Source organism: Salvelinus sp. IW2-2015, linkage group LG14, assembly GCF_002910315.2.
Source record: "Salvelinus sp. IW2-2015 linkage group LG14, ASM291031v2, whole genome shotgun sequence".
NCBI classification, from domain to species: domain Eukaryota; kingdom Metazoa; phylum Chordata; class Actinopteri; order Salmoniformes; family Salmonidae; genus Salvelinus; species Salvelinus sp. IW2-2015.
This window is the reverse complement of record NC_036854.1, coordinates 28,845,637-28,864,362: the sequence shown is the minus strand read 5'-3', so window position 1 is coordinate 28,864,362 and position 18,726 is coordinate 28,845,637. Positions and strand designations below refer to the sequence as shown.

Genomic DNA, 18,726 nt, shown 5'->3' with positions numbered 1-18,726 from the left:
AGCTCTTCCACTTCTTCCCGTCTCCTTCCACTTCTTCCCGCTCTCGCTCCATCTATTTCGCCCGCCCCTCTCTCCTCTTATTCCACGCTCGCCTGCCTCTCCTCACTTCTTCGCCCGCTCCTCTCCACTTCTTTCGCCCTCCTCTTCCACTTCTTCCCGCTCCTCTTCCACTTCTTCCCCGCCTCCTCCTCCCACTTCTTCCCCGCTCCTCCTCCACTTCTTCGCCGCTCTCCCTCCTCCACTTCTCGCCCTCCTCCTCCACTTTCTTCACCGCTCCCTCCTCCACTCTTCAACGCTCCTCACTTCTCCACGTTCTCACTCTCGCTCCTCTTCCCTTGTCCCACTTTCACTTCTTCCCCGCTCCTCCTCCACTTCTTCGCCGCTCCTCCTCCACTTTCTTCGCCCCGCCTTCGGTCTCCCCTTTTTCCACAGGCTGGTGGTCGGTGGGGGACAACGCCACATCTGTGGGCATCGGTTTCCCTCTCGGACATCCTGCAGGCCCTGGTGCTCACCCCTGCAGGTATAAACGCCCAGCGTTCCTCCTAACCCCCCTCCCCCCACCCCCACTCCCACCCTGTTCTGTCTCCACCCCCACAATGGGGCTGGCTCCCATCACCTCTCACCCCCAACAATAGACACCAAAAAGTAGGACCACTTAAACCGGCATGGTATGGCTTGGGCTAGTCGGGTCAGACCTGGGTTCATATATACATATACTGTATGTTTGAATGCTTTATATATACTTGAGCTGCACTTGAGTTTGATATGCTAGGAACAAATGGAACCTTGGAAAAGTCCCAAACAATGCCCTATCCAAAGTCAGTGACACCTCAAAATAACTCTGTGTTCTCTCCTCCATTCCCTCTTTCTCTCCTCCATTCCTCTTTCCCTCCTCCATTCCTCCGTTCCCTCTTTCTCCGTTTCCTCTTTCTCTCTCTTTCTCCGTTTCCTCTCTCCTCTACTGTCCCCCATCCCTCTCTCCTCCATGCATCAGAGAGGCTCTCTCATTTCTACATGTCAACACATTTCCCCCTGCGATAACCATCCAGCATTGGTTTAAATAGTAATTTTCTTTAAAATACTTCAGCTTTGCTTGATTGAGCTTGCCTGGCGCTTGAGGAAGTGTGGTGAATGTTAACACACACAGTCTTAAAACAGAAATGCAAAAACCTTACATTTCTGAGGATAAGAACACACACAGAGATTCCACCAACAAACCAACAGGTGGCCTCTCCTGAGCAGCAGCAATAATTGAATCACAAATATTCTTACTTGATTAGACACGATGAGAGATCACAGCCATTTACGGACAAATAGATTTTGCCTCATGCTTAATTTAGGTTATCTTATCTAATCAGGAAACCCAATACTTAAGTTAGAATGGGTATGCAGCTAATTACACTTAATGTACAAAAACAAAACAAAAATAGATTTCCACTGCTAACTGGTCATTTCCACATCTCTGAATGCAGCTGCATGAACATGGACAAGAGCCTCTGAGACGCTTCCATACTAACCCAACTGTTCTCGCTATTTCTCTCTCCAGGCATCGGCAGGAAGAGCAGCCAAGCACAATCAAAAGCAGAGGTAGATACAGAGGCACCACCAGAAACATTGGTAAAGACAGAGGCACCACCAGAAACATTGGTAGAGACAGAGGCACCACCAGAAACATTGGTAGAGACAGAGGCACCACCAGAAACATTGGTAGAACAGAGCACCACGACATGGTAGAGACGAGGCACCACAGAAACATTGGTAGAGACAGAGGCACACCAGAACATGGAGAGACAAGGCACCAACCAGAACATTGTAGAGAGAGGCACCACCAGAAAACATTGGTAAGAGACAGAGCACCACCAGAACATTGGGTAGAACGAGCACACCAGACATTGGTAGAGACAGAGCACACCAGAAACATTGGTAAGAGACAAGAGCACACCAGAAACATTGGTAGAGACGAGGCAACCACCAGAAAAATTGGTAGGACAGAGGCACAAGAATGGAGAACAAGCACACAGAAACATTGTAGAGACAGACCACCAAAACATTGTAGAGACAGAGCACACCAAACATGAGACAGAGGCCCACCAAACGGAAAGACAGGCCACTGTGCGAGCACCAAACTTAGAAGACAGAGCACACCAGAAACATGAAGAGACAGAGCCCACCAAAACATTGGAGAACAGAGGCACCCACCAGAACATTGTAGAGACAGAGCACCCACCGAGAAAATTGTAAGACAGAGGCACCACCAGAAAATTATCGCGGCAACCGAACAGGTAGAGACAGAGGCACCCACCAGAACATGAAGACAAGCACCCCAAACATTGGTAGACGACAGAGGCACCACCAGAAACATTGGTAGAGACAGAGGCACCACCAGAAACATTGGTAGAGACAGAGGCACCACCAGAAACATTGGTAGAGACAGAACTAGAGGCAGAGGTAGTAGGGGCTGGAATTCGAAGTTGAGACTGAGATGGAGAACGCTGAAGCCGTGGCAAAGACTGAGGCAGTAGTGAAGGTAGAGACTGAAGCTGGACCAAAGGAAGCTGAGGGAAAAGCGGAGTATGTGCTGTGTGTGACTGACCTGCCGTGACACGGGACATTGCTGTGAGAGCAAGTTGACTCGGAAGACTGGAAGTTGAACCCCCAGAATGATGCAGCATTGTCTGGGCTGAGAAAAGGGTTGGATCGGACTGGTGGGATGGGTGGTACAGTCAGTGACCCTCTGGGTAACCAGGGCCCTGATGGGTAATTTGCTGTGATAGGGGAGACGTGGTCACATAGGTGACTGACACGGACTGACCAACCTGGGATCATTTTACTAGAGGGTCTGGGGAGGCGGTGGTGCCTCCTCTTCTCCCCCCTCAAGATTGTGCATCATCACTCCCCTCTACTTTTACCGCCTGGATGTTCCAGAAATAACCCCCTAGGCCCTCATTTAGACTTGACATGAGTGGAAAGGTATTAGCAACATGGCTAGTATTCCAGCTAGCCTATCAGAAGCCCTCGAGGTGGTTTGAGTTATTATAAGCTTCTTTTTAGTTGCAGGTTATTTCTTTTCCATTTGAATCATAATCGTGTCTGCTCTCCTTCAGGGAAAGAGTATTGAGTTGTTTTTTTCTTTATTTGCACAAGGTTTTGTGAATGGAAACAAGGGATGTCGGTGGCTCTCCGAAAACTACACCCAGCCCCCTGCTACTTATGATGGCCCTGTGACAGTGGGCGGAGCTTGCTGTCCTGTCTTTAACGTCATTGGTGCCTTTCGAGAGATTTTTTAAAAGTATTTTTGAAAGAGAGTGGACTTTGTTGTTCAATGCAATTCAAGAAGCAGCAGCTGCCTATATACAATATATCCAATATGTATGTATACTCCAATTACTTGGAGGCATGCAAGATATATCTTGTACTCTGTATCGATCATACTGGAAATATAGAGAAACCTTTTGTACTGAGGAAACTAAGTGCCAGAGAAAGGACAGTTCTATTTTCTCTTTAGTCAATATTGTAAGATTGTTCTTTTTGTAATATTTACTGATTCTTTTGTCATTCAGATTGTGAAGTTATATTGTTCATAGTCTCAGATGAGTGGTTTATCTATTGAAAATGAACAGATGTGTCATGAGTGCGACATAATACATGTTTCTGTTATTTAATTTCTTTTGCTGTTTAAAAAAGTAATAAAACATACTACTGAAATCTTTTTGTCTTGTGTATGATTGTGGTATTTTTAATTGAAGTATACTGACACCACCTAGTGGCACAATTGTGCAAATGACACATTGAACAAGGCTACACATTTAGCAATTTACAGGAGCAAGTAGGTTTAAGTGCCTTGCTCAAGGGCACATTGTTTTACCTGTTCGGCTCAGGGATTTGAACCAGAAACCTTTTGGTTACTGGCCTAATGCGCTTAACCGCTAGGCTACCTGCCGCAAACCAAGAGAAGATCCAGATCATCAGAGCCCAGTTGCTATAAAAATTCTGGATCAGAATTATCTGGATTCTGTAATCCTCTTTTTTGCAATCCAGGATCAGATCCATTTAGCTGTTTTTTTTAAACTTCATTTTCAACCCAAAAAATCTGGAATATTCTGATCTAGATACCACAGTATCAAATTTCAAAGAACCTGTATTTGTGTTTTAAACGGGTCTACACCTTGCCATGTACTGGACAGGTTATGCTACTACTGCTACACTGAGGGAAACAGGCTTTTTTTAGAATCCGAGAGGGAAATTCATACAATCTCAACATGTAGGCTCAGAATTCCAGAACAGTCCCTTTACAAGTCAGAAAGTTGAATAAACTTAATTTCAAATTACTTTACCTGTTGTCTGCTGATTTTGTCCCCATGTCGGAGGTGATCTTTGACAAAATATCCACAGGAAAGCATTCTCGACCTGACCTTCAGTTGAGGGTCTTATTTTTTCGCACACAAAAAACACAGCAAAGCCTAACCGAACCACAGTGTTCAATCAGCTGGAAGTGTTCCACAAACACTTCCAGCTGATTGCGTGAACTCGACTCAGTCGACTATGTTGGGTTAAATGTGGCTATTGTTTCCATATTGTGCATCAAGTGCAATGCCTCAGGAGATTGAAAATACAAGTGACCGAAACCATCAATGCTGCAAAAATGCATGTTAACAACACTTTCCTGTGATTACCCTATCTCAACCTCCTACCACCAAAAGGACCAACAGCACAGACAACCGGTAAAGTAAGAGTGTATATATCATTTTTACTTGAATCTTTTTTAAGCAGACTTCTTTCAGACTGAATATCCATGAGGTAAACATGGTAAGTCTGTAAGGCAAAAGGAAACAGATGTGTAAACTATATAAAGGTATCTAGATTAAAAATAAGAGCCTGCATATCACTTAAGTACACACATTTATTTGACACAATATAACTGAGCCCGTCTATAGCTTACTGCTGTCAATTTAACATAATGAAGCTTTGGTTTTCAGATGTAACAACGTGTTTTTTAACCTTGTCACTCACCTTAGTTATATTGACATTTCTTGTTTGTAGTGCCATTCACCATCCTAATTCCACCCCGAATCCACCCTTCCAGTGGGATCAATACTATCCTAATCACCTTTGAAAAAGACCAATCTGAATCCCTATCTGGAGGATCAGAAACACATTTTTCAGTTTTGCAAAACCCAATTGTTACATTTAATCCGATCTGATTGCTGAAATCCGATATAACTTTTGAAAAACTGGGGCCAGGGAAATTGATGGGTTTTCAAATCTGCCTGACCATTCAAACATGTTTTACCTGCCCTGACCGCAACAAATAGGAAACTCAGACACATTTAAAAGAGCGGGAGAATAATAAGAGCGGGAGAAAGGTCAGGCTATGCCTAGTTATGTAAATGAATAAGCTACTAGAATACAATATGGGTTAATGCTATTAAGTGCCACTGAAAACAAAGTAAGCCTACTATTAGCTTACTGTTCCACTTTAAACACAGCCTAATTTCAATGTTAGTTGCATGGAAAATATCCATGGTGATTGGAACGCATAATTGCCAAGCTGATTGGCAAAATGGTTCTTATCAATAACAGAGAATTCTTAGTTCTGTATGGCAAATCAATGTAAGAAAGTTATTTTGAACAAATTCAAAATGAAAGCGTGAGATAAATGTGCAGGAAGTATCACTTCCGAAAGTGGTTTGTGAGCGCGCGCTGTCTATCCGAGCACAGATGTGTGCGTATTAGCCTATGATATGTGCTAAAAAGTATACTAGATATACTTTTCAGTACACAGCCTATTGATATGAGCTATTAGAATGTGATTCTGATCAACCTCACGTAGACACAATCCTGGTATGGTTCAAGTGACTGTCACACGGCAGGCGCTTCACGCTTGGAATAAAGTAGAATAACTTCAGTTGGAGCGCTTCCTGAAAGCATCTCATTGGTTGTTTCTACTGATAGTGAGGGACACCTGACTAAAAACTCTACATAGACATTATAAATTGTCCATACACTCCCATAGAGATAGCACGTAGGCACATCGGACAGACAGAGAGAGCTGAATAAAATTCCTATTTAAAGGTAATTCTTTTAGAAATGATGATTTCTTATAAAGCCTTCTATTGTTATTCATGCCACAGGAACTGTATGTACAGTGTGCAACATTCAGATATACCTATCAATAGATATAGACTACCTGTAATACCTGGATAATATTTTGTTCTTTGTCTTAAAACCCAAATGGTTGGATTTATAGGCTACCTTGATTCATTAAATGTAGCCTACGAATTGTTTGTCGCTATGAATAGATTTCAATCAATTACAAGTGCAATCGTGTGAAGTCGTTTTTGGGAAATATCAATGCATAGGCAATTTTATTGTTAGCAAAAATATTCTAACATAGGAGATTGTTGGCTCCTTTTGTTATAGATGATCTATCGTAGGCTATTGGGCAAATGTCTGGCATTATAAGACGTGCAAATGCACAATAAAATGCCTTTTGGTTTGCAGAATTGACAATAAAACATCATACAGTATCTCATGCATGCGCCCCCTTGTTGTACATGTAGCAACTCCTTATAGCACCCAAAGCACTACGTGACAGTCGGTGCGCACACATTCACACTCGAGTTAGCAGCATTCTTTAGTTTGCCCGACACCTGCTCAATATGAGGCACAGTCGGCTGGACGCTATTTCCGAATCAACTTTTGCTGTCGTTTACTGCTTATGGTGTATTGATTTACTCAACAGACCCAAATACTGTATATGCGCTCCATTGGTGTTGCATAGGGAACATTCATTTTGGAAATCCATCCATAATGTGATTTTGACAACGTCCAAATCAACTTCAAAATTAGAAGGTGTTATATTTGAATATTTGACCATTTCACCCCAAATTAATACCGTACGTGGAAACTGGATTTATGTATTTTATGCAACTGTTAAGAGTAAAATGTCCTACCATAACTGCAACTGCTTTGTATAAAGTGACCTTACCATAGCTTTGTATCTGTCCAGATGTTGACCTCTCGAGCACTCGTGCGCGGGCTGAAGAGCGGGTTTTGGAGACCACTTTCATCTACCAGCAGCGTGCAGGCTGCTCATGGAAAAGGTCAACTCTTCCTATAAGTCTCATGTCCCACAGTTTAGGCTACATTAGAGAGTGGTGATCTCCCGAGGTCTGATTTGATAGGTTACCCCTAAGCAAATACATTTGTAAATACGCGCGCTCATACTTTTACAAGCGCTTGCCAAAACCGCTACACAATGCACATTGGCCACATTTTAAAACAGTGTTTTGGTTTTCATGATATAAGCAGATTGGAAATTGGTAAGTACAAGGGTGTCCGGGCAAATTGTGCTTAGAACAAGACTGGCATAGTATAATGATTAAGCTGTCAATCCGCGCAAATTGTGCTTCAGACAAGACGGGCATAGTATAATGATTAAGCTGTCAAGTGCCACTTGCTTTGGAGCCACTCAGACAGTTAAGGCACAAACTATGGGTATCACATTCCACAAGGTCTGGTCTTTGCGCCAACCATGTCACAATGTCATTGGGAGTGCTGTATGGCGCTGGACTACGCACTATTCGGCCAGTAGAGGGAGTGATAACATCATTGACTGTCCTGTGTGAGTTAATGTAGGCTAAATTTGATTGGATCTTTGAAATACATTATACCACGAACATTACAAATAAAGATAGTTTCCAATCAGTTTACCAAACACCATTGATGTCACTGTCTGTCTCTGTTTTTGTGTCTGAATATATAGATATGAGCCCTGATGTGCTTGACCCCTCAGTGCCACAGTACAACAATCGCCTAGACACTCCTCTCTCTGACGTTCCATTCGTTAGGAACCTCAACTCAGAGCAGAGGCAGCTCAAGGAGAAGGAGAAGGGGCCCTGGACCAAGCTCACCAAGGAGGAGAAAATTGCATGTAAATCCTAGTGATCAAATCACATTCAAAACTGGATTATGTTCATCGGGGCACACAACAGAAACAGTTTTAAATTGTTTTGTAACGGAAAATGACAATTGCAGTTTCTTGTTGGGCAAGTCCAGGCAGTTACCCCCTGTTTRAGTTAGTTTGCTTCCGTTTGGTGCCTAATGAAAATGACCTCGGTGGGTCAACAAATATCCATTCATATGAAAACAAAGACGAAGGAATTGACCTATTTCTAAATGTTTGACAGTGTCAAATACAAATTACAATCACATTTCCTCATGCAATACAATGAGGGACTTTGGCCCCAGGTGTTTGGTAAATGATAAGAAAGCTCTCCCTTTATGTTGGAAAGGGCTGTATACAGTTCTTTTGAATCCCTCACTGGGTAATAGTGCATCTTTAGTTCAGAGACACACCTACACTATGGTGTACTGGGCTACACTGGATTTATAGCAGGTGAATGGGTAGGAATAATGTTTTGAAAAACATATTCTGGAAGTGCTTCAAAGGTACAATAGATTCAGCTGTCAATAGATTCAGCTGTCAATAGATTCAGCTGTCAATAGATTCAGCCATCAATAGATTCATCTCTCAATAGATTCAGCTGTCAATAGATTAATCTCAATAGATTCAGCCGTCAATAGATTAATCTCAATAGATTCAGCCATCAATAGATTCAGCTGTCAATAGATTCAACTCTCAATAGATTCAGCCGTCAATAGATTCAGCCGTCAATAGATTCATCTCTCAATAGATTCAGCCGTTAATAGATTCATCTCTCAATAGATTCAGCCGTCAATAGATTCAGCCATCAATAGATTCAGCCATCAATAGATTCAGCCATCAATAGATTCAGCTCTCAATAGATTCATCTCAATAGATTCAGCTCTCAATAGATTCAGCTCTCAATAGATTCAACTCTCAATAGATTCAACTCTCAATAGATTCAACTCTCAATAGATTCAGCTCTCAATAGATTSAGCTGTCAATTGATACAACTCTCTCTGAGCGTTTATCGTTGGAATCTTCTAATGCAGTATAAACGTGGTGCCATTTTTCTATCTTGTTTTATGACCACATTAGTTTGATTCGATTTTTATTTTTAATTTTTTTCATAGGATTAGGACGTTAGGTGTGAAGGTGTAATACTGACCACTAACGTTCATAAATAGGTGAAAGATCACTGTTACGGTTGAATCTGCATGAACATTACTTGAATATTGACAATGTGTAGTTCAAACACAAGGTGGCAATATAAACTCACTTTATGCAAGAGATATTTCTCATGGTGCGTTGTTCTGAACAGATTCTAGGCTGCCCACATGAGATGACAACTCAAAGAGATATTATTCACCAGTTTGATAATAAGCTACAATAATATTGCATATAATATTGGAATCAAAAGAGATATTGTCTTCTCACAATGAAGACAGTGACTCCTGAATTTTGATCAGAATTAAATATGAAATATGATTTGGATCAAGCAATTATGCAAAGAAATACTTTGAATTACATAATGTATCAAACCCTCTTCATTTTCAATCAGATAGTTACAAAAAATTATTTCAACATTGATATGCAATCCTGATGAACTCTCTCTCTTTCTCTTTCTTTGTCTGTCTCTCTCGTTCTCTCTTCGTCTCCCTCCCTCCCTCCTGTTGTCTGATAGTGTACCGTCTGACCCATGAGCTGACCTACCCTGAGATGAGGAGAGGCTCCAGTGAGTGGAAGACTGTACTGGGAGGGGTCTTCATCTTCCTGGGCTTCTCTGGCATGCTGGTCTGGTGGCAGAGGATCTTTGGTGGGTCTCCTGTCACTTTGTCATTATTTCAGTTGCTGTTATATAGTGGGTAAAGAGTGGACCAGGAGAGCTGAACCTAGGCCAGTTAAAAGCCCAATGCAGCTGTTTTTTTAATTTTTTATATCAAAGTCAAATCATTTATCAATATCAAATAATTCCTTTGTTACAATTAAGTACCTTACTGTAATAGATTTAAAAAACTAAAAAACTGTACTGTAATAGATTTCCATTAAAATGGTCAAAAGTAGCTTTTTAGCAAAAAAACTCAAGCAACAATTTAGCTAGGACTGTCTGGGAGTGGTCTAAGTGTGGAGAGGAAACCTGTTATTGGCAGAGAGGTTTGTAACTCTCTTTGTTGTTGGTCTATTAACCAATTTACCGCATGGTGATGTCACCATGGAAAGCCGACACTCCTGCCCATGCAATCCTGCTGATTAGAAGGTCCTGTGTACATTGTATTTCCAACCAGTAACTATCAGGAAATATCACTGATTTTAAAACATCACACTTTTACAGTGCTAGTTTATCAGCTGTTGTATAATTAAGCAATAAGGCCCGAGGGGCTGTGGTATATTGCCAATATACCACGGCTTACGTCTGTTCTTACGCACGATGCAACGTGGAGTGCTAGGACACAGCCATTAGCTCTGGTATATTGGCCATATACCACAAACATCCAAGGTGCCTTATTGCTATTATAAACTGGTTACCAACGTAATTAGAACAATAAAAATAAATGTTTTGTCATACCTGTGGTATACGGTCTGGTATACCACAGCTTTCAGCCAATCAGCATTCAGGGCTTGACCCACCGAGTTTATAATATGATATGAAACACAGGGCACAGAATTGTGACCGGACTGGGCCTTTAAAACTTCTACTTGGTACTCATCCCGGATCCGAGAGCACCCTCATCAGTAAAAAAGCTGACTAGCATAGCCTAGCATAGCGCCACAAGTAAATACTAGCATCTAAATATCATGAAATCACAAGTCCAAGACACCAGATGAAAGATACACATCTTGTGAATCCAGCCATCATTTCCTATTTTTAAAATGTTTTACAGGGAAAACACAATATGTATTTCTATTAGCTAACCACGATAGCAAAAGACCCAACCGCATATTTTCATTTTTTTTTTACTGCATAGGTAGCTATCACAAATCCGACCAAATAAAGATATAAATAGTCACTAACCAAGAAACAACTTCATCAGATGACAGTCTTATAACAGATTTATTGTATAGCATATGTTTTGTTCGAAAAATGTGCATATTTCAGGTATAAATCATAGTTTTACATTGCAGCCACCATCACAAAATCTCACCAAAGCAGCTAGAATAACTACAGAAACCAACGTGAAATACCTAAATACTCATCATAAAACATTTATGAAAAATACAAGGTGTACAGCAAATGAAAGACAAACATCTTGTGAATCCAGCCAATATTTCAGATTTTTTAAAGTGTTTTACAGCGAAAACACAATATAGCATTATATTAGCTTACTACAATAGTCTACCACACAACCGCATTCATTCAATGCACGTTAGCGATAGCGAATAAACCAGCAAAAGATATAATTTTTTTCACTAACCTTCTCAAACTTCATCAGATGACAGTCCTATAACATCATATTACACAATACATATATAGTTTGTTAAAAAATGTGCATATTTAGCGGTACAATTCGTGGTTGAACAATGTGAATACGTAGCCAAACTGCACAAAATAATCCGGATATATTTCTGACACTCACATCATCTAATCAAATAACTAATCATAAACTTAACTAAAAAATACAGGTTGGACAGCAAATGAAAGATACAGTAGTTCTTAATGCAACCGCTGTGTTAGATTTTTTTWAAATAACTTTAGTACGACATACAGCTTACGTTATAGCGAGACAGCGCCCYAAATCTGGGCGGAATATACGTCTAAACATTTTCGACAGAAATACGAAATAACATCATAAATTGTTCCTACTTTGATGATCTTCCATCAGAATCTTGTACAAGGGGTCCTTTGTCCAGAATAATCGTTGTTTGGTTGTAGAATGCCCTCTTCATCTGTAGAACGCTAGCAAACGTTAGCCATGCGGCACAGAAGTGTCCAACTCACCAGAACGCATAACAAGGAAAATACCGAAAATCGGAATAAACTGATATAAATATGCAAATTCATAGGCTGACCCTGGAACAAAGCCCCCGATTTCAGATTTCTCACTTCCTGACAGGAAGTTTGCTGCAAAATGAGTTCTGTTTTACTCACAGATATAATTCAAACGGTTTTAGAAACTAGAGAGTGTTTTCTATCCAATAGTAATAATAATATGCATATTGTACGAGCAAGAATTGAGTACGAGGCAGTTTAATTTGGGAACGATTTTTTACAAAGTGAGAACAGCGCCCCCCCCCCTATTGAGAAAAGGCTTTAGACTCACTTGAGTGTCCCTGTAATACACACTCAATGCTGTATTGTTGTATTTCTAGACCAGTCTTATTTTATTAATGCATTATAAATTGTCTTTCTGCTTTCATTATGATGACATAACATGATAAGCATGAACAATAATAACTGATATCAGATTATGCCAACTGACTTTACACAGACTTGGTTTAATGGTCAGCTAGCTAAAGAGTAAGGCCTGGTTAGATTGCATACGGCTGATTTCTGTCATTTTATACATTGTCTCTTATGACTTCTTCTGACATCTCACACTAGTACTGTAGAAATAATGCAGTGGAAATGGAGCGGGTTCAAGCTAAGTGTTACTAGACGTTACTTCACTAGACAGTTTGGTGCAGTGTTGGGTTGTACTAATCCTTACTCCAGGCCCTTACAGAGAATGGTCTCGGTACAAGTGATTCTGATTTAATTATCATAACATTAGCATTGTATCACAATATATATATATATATATATATATATATATATATATATATATATATATATATATATATATATATATATATATATAATTTATTATAGACCGATAGGCCATGTGCTAAAGAAAAAAAATAACATACATTATGGCTTGGCTGAAATCCAAAATGTTATACTTTATATCAGGGATTATTAAATAAGTGTATATTCAGTCAACCAGGAAGAAAATGGTCAACTCTGGTATTCTATTAGCCTACTGTAGTGCAGATCTCAGATTCACAGTGTCAGACTTGCAGTAGTCACAGCCTTTTCACCTGCAGCACCCGCTCCCTGTTTAAAAGAGTTCACTCAATCTCTCCACAAGCTAAAATAATTGGATCATGCTGTGTTAGAGAGAGAGAGAGAGAGAGAGAGAGAGAGAGAGAGAGAGAGAGAGAGAGAGAGAGAGATGAGACGAGAGAGAGAGAGATGAGAGAGAGAGAGAGCGAGAGAGATGAGAGAGAGAGAGAAGAGAGAGAGAGAGAGAGAGAGAGAGAGCAGAGAGGAGAGAGAGAGAGGAGAGAGAGAGAGAAAGATAGAAATGAAAGAAAGACACGAAGAGAAGAAGAAAGACGACAGAAAACACAACCTCTGGCTGTTTGAGGAGGCACAAGGGCTTCAGTTTGAGTGCATCCCATGACACACCCTGTTAACAATGATGGGGATGAGCACCTGGTCTAGTTTCAAAGTTGTGCGTGTGTCTATCTGTTGGAAGTAGCACAAATTCCCTCTCTTTCTCTTTCTCTCCATCTCCTCCTTGAGAAACCCCATAGCGTTCAGGGAGGAAGTAAAATGCTATATCAGGAGAAAGCCAGCCAGGAAATGAATAGGACCACAACACAGAGAAAGAGGCAGAGGCAGAGAACAGAGAGAGAGAGAGAGGAGACACACGGGACAAGAGTAGAGAAACAGAGAGAGGAACAAAGGTAGGGAGAGGGGAAGAGATGGAGTTAGAAGCAAAGCAAGGGAGACAAAGGGCAAGTGAAATAAGGAGAAAGAAAAGGGAGAGTACAAAAGAAAAATAGGTTGATGTGAAGTGTGTCAATGAACAAATGAGATAAAGGGAATTGAAAGGAAAGAGGAATTAAGAGACTGATACACGGATAGAGAGAYAGACAAAAAGAGGGAGACCCACAGACAGACGGGAAGCCAATTCAGTTAAGGATGGGGTATTTCCCTTAGCTTGGAGTTCAGGTTGGGACTTGAAAAGCAGGGCGCATGCAACGCTGAGGGGGCTCCCTCCACCTAATTAGAGAAGAAAATAGTTGCTTCCTGGATAGACTTTACCACTCGCTACTCTTCTAAGAGAGCGGATAAAGATCAAGGGTGATTTTCCCAATCTCTCTCTTCCCCTCAGGATACAGGTTCACTCCCGCTCGCCTCCGGCACATTCCGACACACAAGTGGCTTTCACCGTTCCCACAGAATTCCCATTTTGGGAATGCTCCCTTAAAGAATGTTTGGTATTCCTTGTAGTTGATGGTTTTGTGTGCCTTTGAGTGCTTCAGCGCAATAGCATCACTTTGTCACAAAGGTTGGTTTTGATATTGGAGCGTTGTGATGTTAGAGTAGCTCTCTAGGCATTGGAATATTGAAGGTTGAAATTCTCCCATGGGTATAGGTGCTTTACTTCTCAGTTGGCACAGTACAGTAGTACCCTCCAGTAGTACCCTCCTCACTGTGTGGTGTATTTACAGCACAGTAAGCTGCTGAGGGGTGGACAGCTCCCCTTTGCCGGAACAGAGCAAATGGAATGGCATCAAACACCTGGAAACCATGTGTTTGATGTATTTGATACCATTCCACTGATTCTGCTCCAGTCCTTACCACAAGCCCGTTCTTCCCAATGAAGGTGCCACCAACCTCCTGTGATTTACAGTAGCATTGTTAACAGTTGAAAGGGAGAAGCTGTTTCATAACATAATAATCTATTCATTTCACACTTAATTTCTCCACTACACCCGTCATCTATAGACAAATGTGATAAAAGGTTGATACTACTGTAGGTAGGCTAGGGCTAACTAACTGTTGGTTGATGCTAGGTAGGCTAGGGCTAGCTAACTGTTGTTTAATGCTACGTAGACTAGGGCTAGCAAACTGTTGGTTGATACAAGGTAGGCTAAGGCTTGCTAACTGTTGGTTGATGCTTGGCAGGCAACGGCTAGCTAACTGTTGGTTGTTGCTAGGTTGGTTAGGGCTTGTTAACTGTTGTTTAATGCTACGTAGGCTAGGGCTAGCTAACTGTTGGTTGATGCTACACTCGTAGAAAAAAGGGTTCCAAAAGGGTTCTTCGACTGTCCCCATAGGAGAACCCTTTTTGGTTCCAGGTAGAATTATTTTTGGTTTCTTTTTGGTTCTAAAAGGTTTCTACCTGGAACCAACAAGGGTTCTTCAAAGGGTTCTCCTATGTGGACAGCCAAATAACCCTTTTAAGTTTTCTGAGTGTAGGCAGGCTAGCTTGCTAACTAACTGTTGGTTGTATGTTTTGCACTCTCTCTGGGCTCACTCTCAGACAATATGCTGCCCTGGAATTCACTAACACTCATTTCTTTATTGTGTAATCACTCTACTACTGAATATAACGTGACAGAAGGGCATTTGGCACTTTTCTGTCTGCTGTACGCTCTGGTGCCATGATTAATTACTACCTTCCATTTTTCCTCCAGTGTAGCGGCAGTAAGAAGACTAGATGGGGGGGGGGGGGGGGTTATCAAGGGGGATTTTGTACAATCAACTGTTTTACATTTGTTTATGCCATTATTTAATATGTGAATTTAACTGTCTTGTGGCTGAGTGAGTGTCCATTAGTTAGTAACTGAATGGAATGAACATTTGTTTGATGTAGAAATAACAATCCCCTTTAAGGCGAATGTGATCATTGCGTTGGTCAAATTGTCATGGTTCATGGTTGAACCACCTTGCACCTTCTGTAAAGGAATTTAAGCAGAATGACTTCATAGCTTCATGCATGCAGACTCAAAACATAAGTGCTTTTAATATCGAACCTAAAATAATAGATTCTTTACTTCAGCTCGAGTGTGGCTGAGTTCACTTCTGCTTATGCATGGACTGCTGTACATGGCCTGACACTCAAGACGAACTTCCTCAAGATGACTATTTATCTGTGGAAAGTGATATGAATGGTTTCTTACAAAACTCAGGCCCTAATGCCTTMTTGGTCTCATGCAATGTCTCAACCAATGCACTTGAGGAAGACAACACAAAACACCTGACTGTGGACCGGTTTTCCAGGATACAGTTTAATAATACTAGTCCTCGGCTAAAAAGTGGAGATCCTCCATTGATGCCAGTTGTTTTGCCCTGGACTAGGCTTAATCTCTGTCCAGGAAACAGGCCCAAACGGTTTGCCTCACTGAGACAATGTTTTTACAAGAAGAGTGTCCTGGAAGATTCTTGAAACAATAAACAATTGATTCTTCTAAATGATGTTTACACATTCTGCGTCCTTGTATGATCCACAAAAACATTTTGCAACACAGTTTTGCCATTGTGTGGAGACAGTCACGTTTTATCTCTTGAGACTGACATTGTCTAATGCAACAGTCATGTCTTTCTCTCTCTCTCTCCCTTTCTCTCTCTCCTTTTCTCTCTCTCCCTTTCCCTATCTCTCTCTCTCTCTCTCACTCTCTCCCTCTCACTTTCTCTCACTCTCTCTCTCTCAGTGTTTGGCGAGGTTCCTCACACTCTGTCTGATGAATGGGTGGAGAAGCAGACCCAGAGAATGATTGACATGAGGATAAACCCCATCGGTGGGTTCGCCTATCACTGGGACTACGTGAAGAAGCAGTGGAAATAGGAACTTGTGTGTATATGAGCCGTTTTTTTCGCGTTAGTTCACTCTACATACAAATTAACATGATTTTGCCAGTTCCCTTGGTTGTAGTTAAAGGTAAGTGGGAAATTATGTTAATTTGTATTTCGAGTGAACTATCCCTTTAAGTGCCTCAGTAACATTGCTCTCCCTTTATTATTTTAAGATGGATTCATTCTATAAACCAAATAAACATATACTGTGACCAATTTCCTTTAAAGGTCAGATGTTGTTCATCTTGCAAAATCTCTGTGGAACTGATGATAAGCTGCTGCAACATTTCTGCATTTTTAAGCACATGTTTCTGGAATTACATTCCTTTTTGTCTCTGAAAAAGCTAAACTAAACATACTCGTGTTCGCCACATTCAGTTCCAACCCTGAAATTAAACACAGTCTTAAATTCTGCAACCGTCATCATTTTTGATGCCCGAAAAATTCGCAAAAAACAGGCCTCGATGCCAGCAATTATCTAGCTATCCACACACATAACTACCCCGCAAGCGAAACTGCTAACTAAAAAAACACGACTTATTTTTTCCAAATGATTTAAAATTCTCTTTCTTCTCCTCCTATATAGCTCAAGTGTTACATACAGTTTCTTCTTAACAGTGATAGCTCTGGACTCAAATTAAATTAATTCCCAAGTTCTCGGCAGGATGTAGCTCCCACACTGGAATTCTGAGGACGGGGTTAAGTCCTGCGGGTGTGGGAGGCTGAGAGGGGTTAAAGCAGCCTTCATTTGGAACCAGCAGCTGGTTATCCAGGGAGACATAGTAATTAGACTGTGCCTTGCCCTGGCACAGTTGGATGAATACAGAACATCATCTTAATCATAGGGCTGATCATAGTGTAATCAACCATGACTACCATCATCATCATCATCACCATCGTCCTCTGTAGCAGCTGCAACAGCAGTAGATAGGCAGGTAAAATAGAGAGCAGAGGTTGCCATTTGGTACAGGCATAAACCTGGGTGCATTTTGATGCCAGCGACCACCCGACGAGTCATTGTCACACTTCACAGCTTTGTTCCTTCCCTCAGGTGACTATTACTGTAATACTGCAATGGGGAAGCTATGATAAATACCACCCTGAAGTGTGTCTGTGTGCGCACAGAAGCTTTAGTACCCAGTGGATTCAGCACACACACACACACGCACGCACGCACGCACGCACGCACGCACGCACGCGCACACACCTTACAGCACCTACCTTACAGCACCTCAGGCTATGGAGGTCTTTTTATATTCCATACCATACTGTGCAGTTAGGAGCATAATGTGAGTGCTATTCATGGACACTGTACCATATGTCTCGACACTGTACCATATGTCTCGTTTTATAAAGCATGTTAAAGGGATAGTACACCCAAATTACAAAATTACATATTTGTTTTTGTTCCTAGTAAGCAGTCTATTAACAATGACAGAGTACAATACTTTCTTTGGGTTTGTTTACGTTGCCACTGCCACCATCCGCTGATGTTAACATTGTCTAACCAACAACCGATGCAAGTCAATGTACCGGATATTAGCATGTTTTTATATTTCATGCCCAACTCGTCTCAAAGGCTGTGTTAACCCAGGCAGGCCAATTCTGCTATTTTTGCCCAATTATTGAAAAAAGATCTGACTCTGATCAAAAGACCAAGAACTGGGCAAAATATCGGAATTGGTCTCTCTGTGTAAACAAAGACAAAGTACCTTCAACCAAGTCAGTGAGATAGGCTACCAATTCCTTTCAAAGCATACATATCAAACAGATCTTTTAGTCAGAAGAACACAAAATATAGAAAAAATACCCATGAATGCTTGTGTCATGGCATACTCCGATCCCAAGCGTTGCTTTTTTCTTTAAAACCGTTTAAAAAAAATAACCAGATAGTCATGCTTGAACTACTATCAAAGATATGACAAGTTTAAAAGAGTGAGAGATTAAAGTGTTATCGTCATTCATAATGAAAATAGCATGGCTATACAATTTGATATTACCATGGAGACTAGAGGTGTAGCCTAAATACAGAATTATCATTAAAATAACCTAATTGTAAACCTATTTATGTGCATGTAGGTACTAACACAATTCTATTTACATTTCACTGAGAAAGTTGGTTTGCTAAGAAGTCAACAACAGAAGGTAAAAAGAAAGATACAGAACTATCTTTATTTTCTTCTGTTTGTCCTACGTGTTTCAGTTTTAGTCAACAACAGATGCAAAACAGGTC

The 18,726-nt window shown here is 41.0% G+C and overlaps 1 protein-coding gene and 1 long non-coding RNA gene across 3 annotated transcripts; both read left to right on the top strand.

Moving 5' to 3' along the window:
• The first annotated feature begins 442 nt into the window (after positions 1 to 442).
• On the top strand, positions 443 to 3,705 carry LOC139022539 (uncharacterized). Of its 2 annotated transcripts, none has more exons than XR_011480901.1 (3): positions 443 to 520; positions 1,547 to 1,587; positions 3,145 to 3,705. It is a non-coding gene; the product is annotated as an uncharacterized lncRNA (long non-coding RNA). The 2 variants fall into 2 exon arrangements; XR_011480902.1 differs by lacking the exon at positions 3,145 to 3,705 and adding an exon at positions 2,283 to 2,300 and having other exon boundaries at positions 1,547 to 1,707.
• Positions 3,706 to 5,970: 2,265 nt separating this feature from the next.
• On the top strand, positions 5,971 to 16,713 carry cox4i1l (cytochrome c oxidase subunit 4I1, like). The gene is made up of 5 exons (XM_023999874.2): positions 5,971 to 6,072; positions 7,010 to 7,103; positions 7,766 to 7,933; positions 9,612 to 9,743; positions 16,352 to 16,713. Exons 2-5 carry the CDS (start codon positions 7,010 to 7,012, stop codon positions 16,483 to 16,485), a joined length of 528 nt encoding a protein of 175 aa, XP_023855642.1. The 5' UTR covers positions 5,971 to 6,072; the 3' UTR covers positions 16,486 to 16,713.
• The last annotated feature ends 2,013 nt before the right edge of the window (positions 16,714 to 18,726 follow it).

Coding starts and splice junctions, on each gene's coding strand:
- cox4i1l (XM_023999874.2), top strand. CDS start 7,010: ATGTTGACCTCTCGAGCACTCGTGCGCGGGCTGAAGAGCGGGTTTTGG. Junction 7,104..7,765: donor GCAGGCTGCTCATGGAAAAG/GTCAACTCTTCC, acceptor CTGAATATATAG/ATATGAGCCCTGATGTGCTT. Junction 7,934..9,611: donor CAAGGAGGAGAAAATTGCAT/GTAAATCCTAGT, acceptor GTTGTCTGATAG/TGTACCGTCTGACCCATGAG.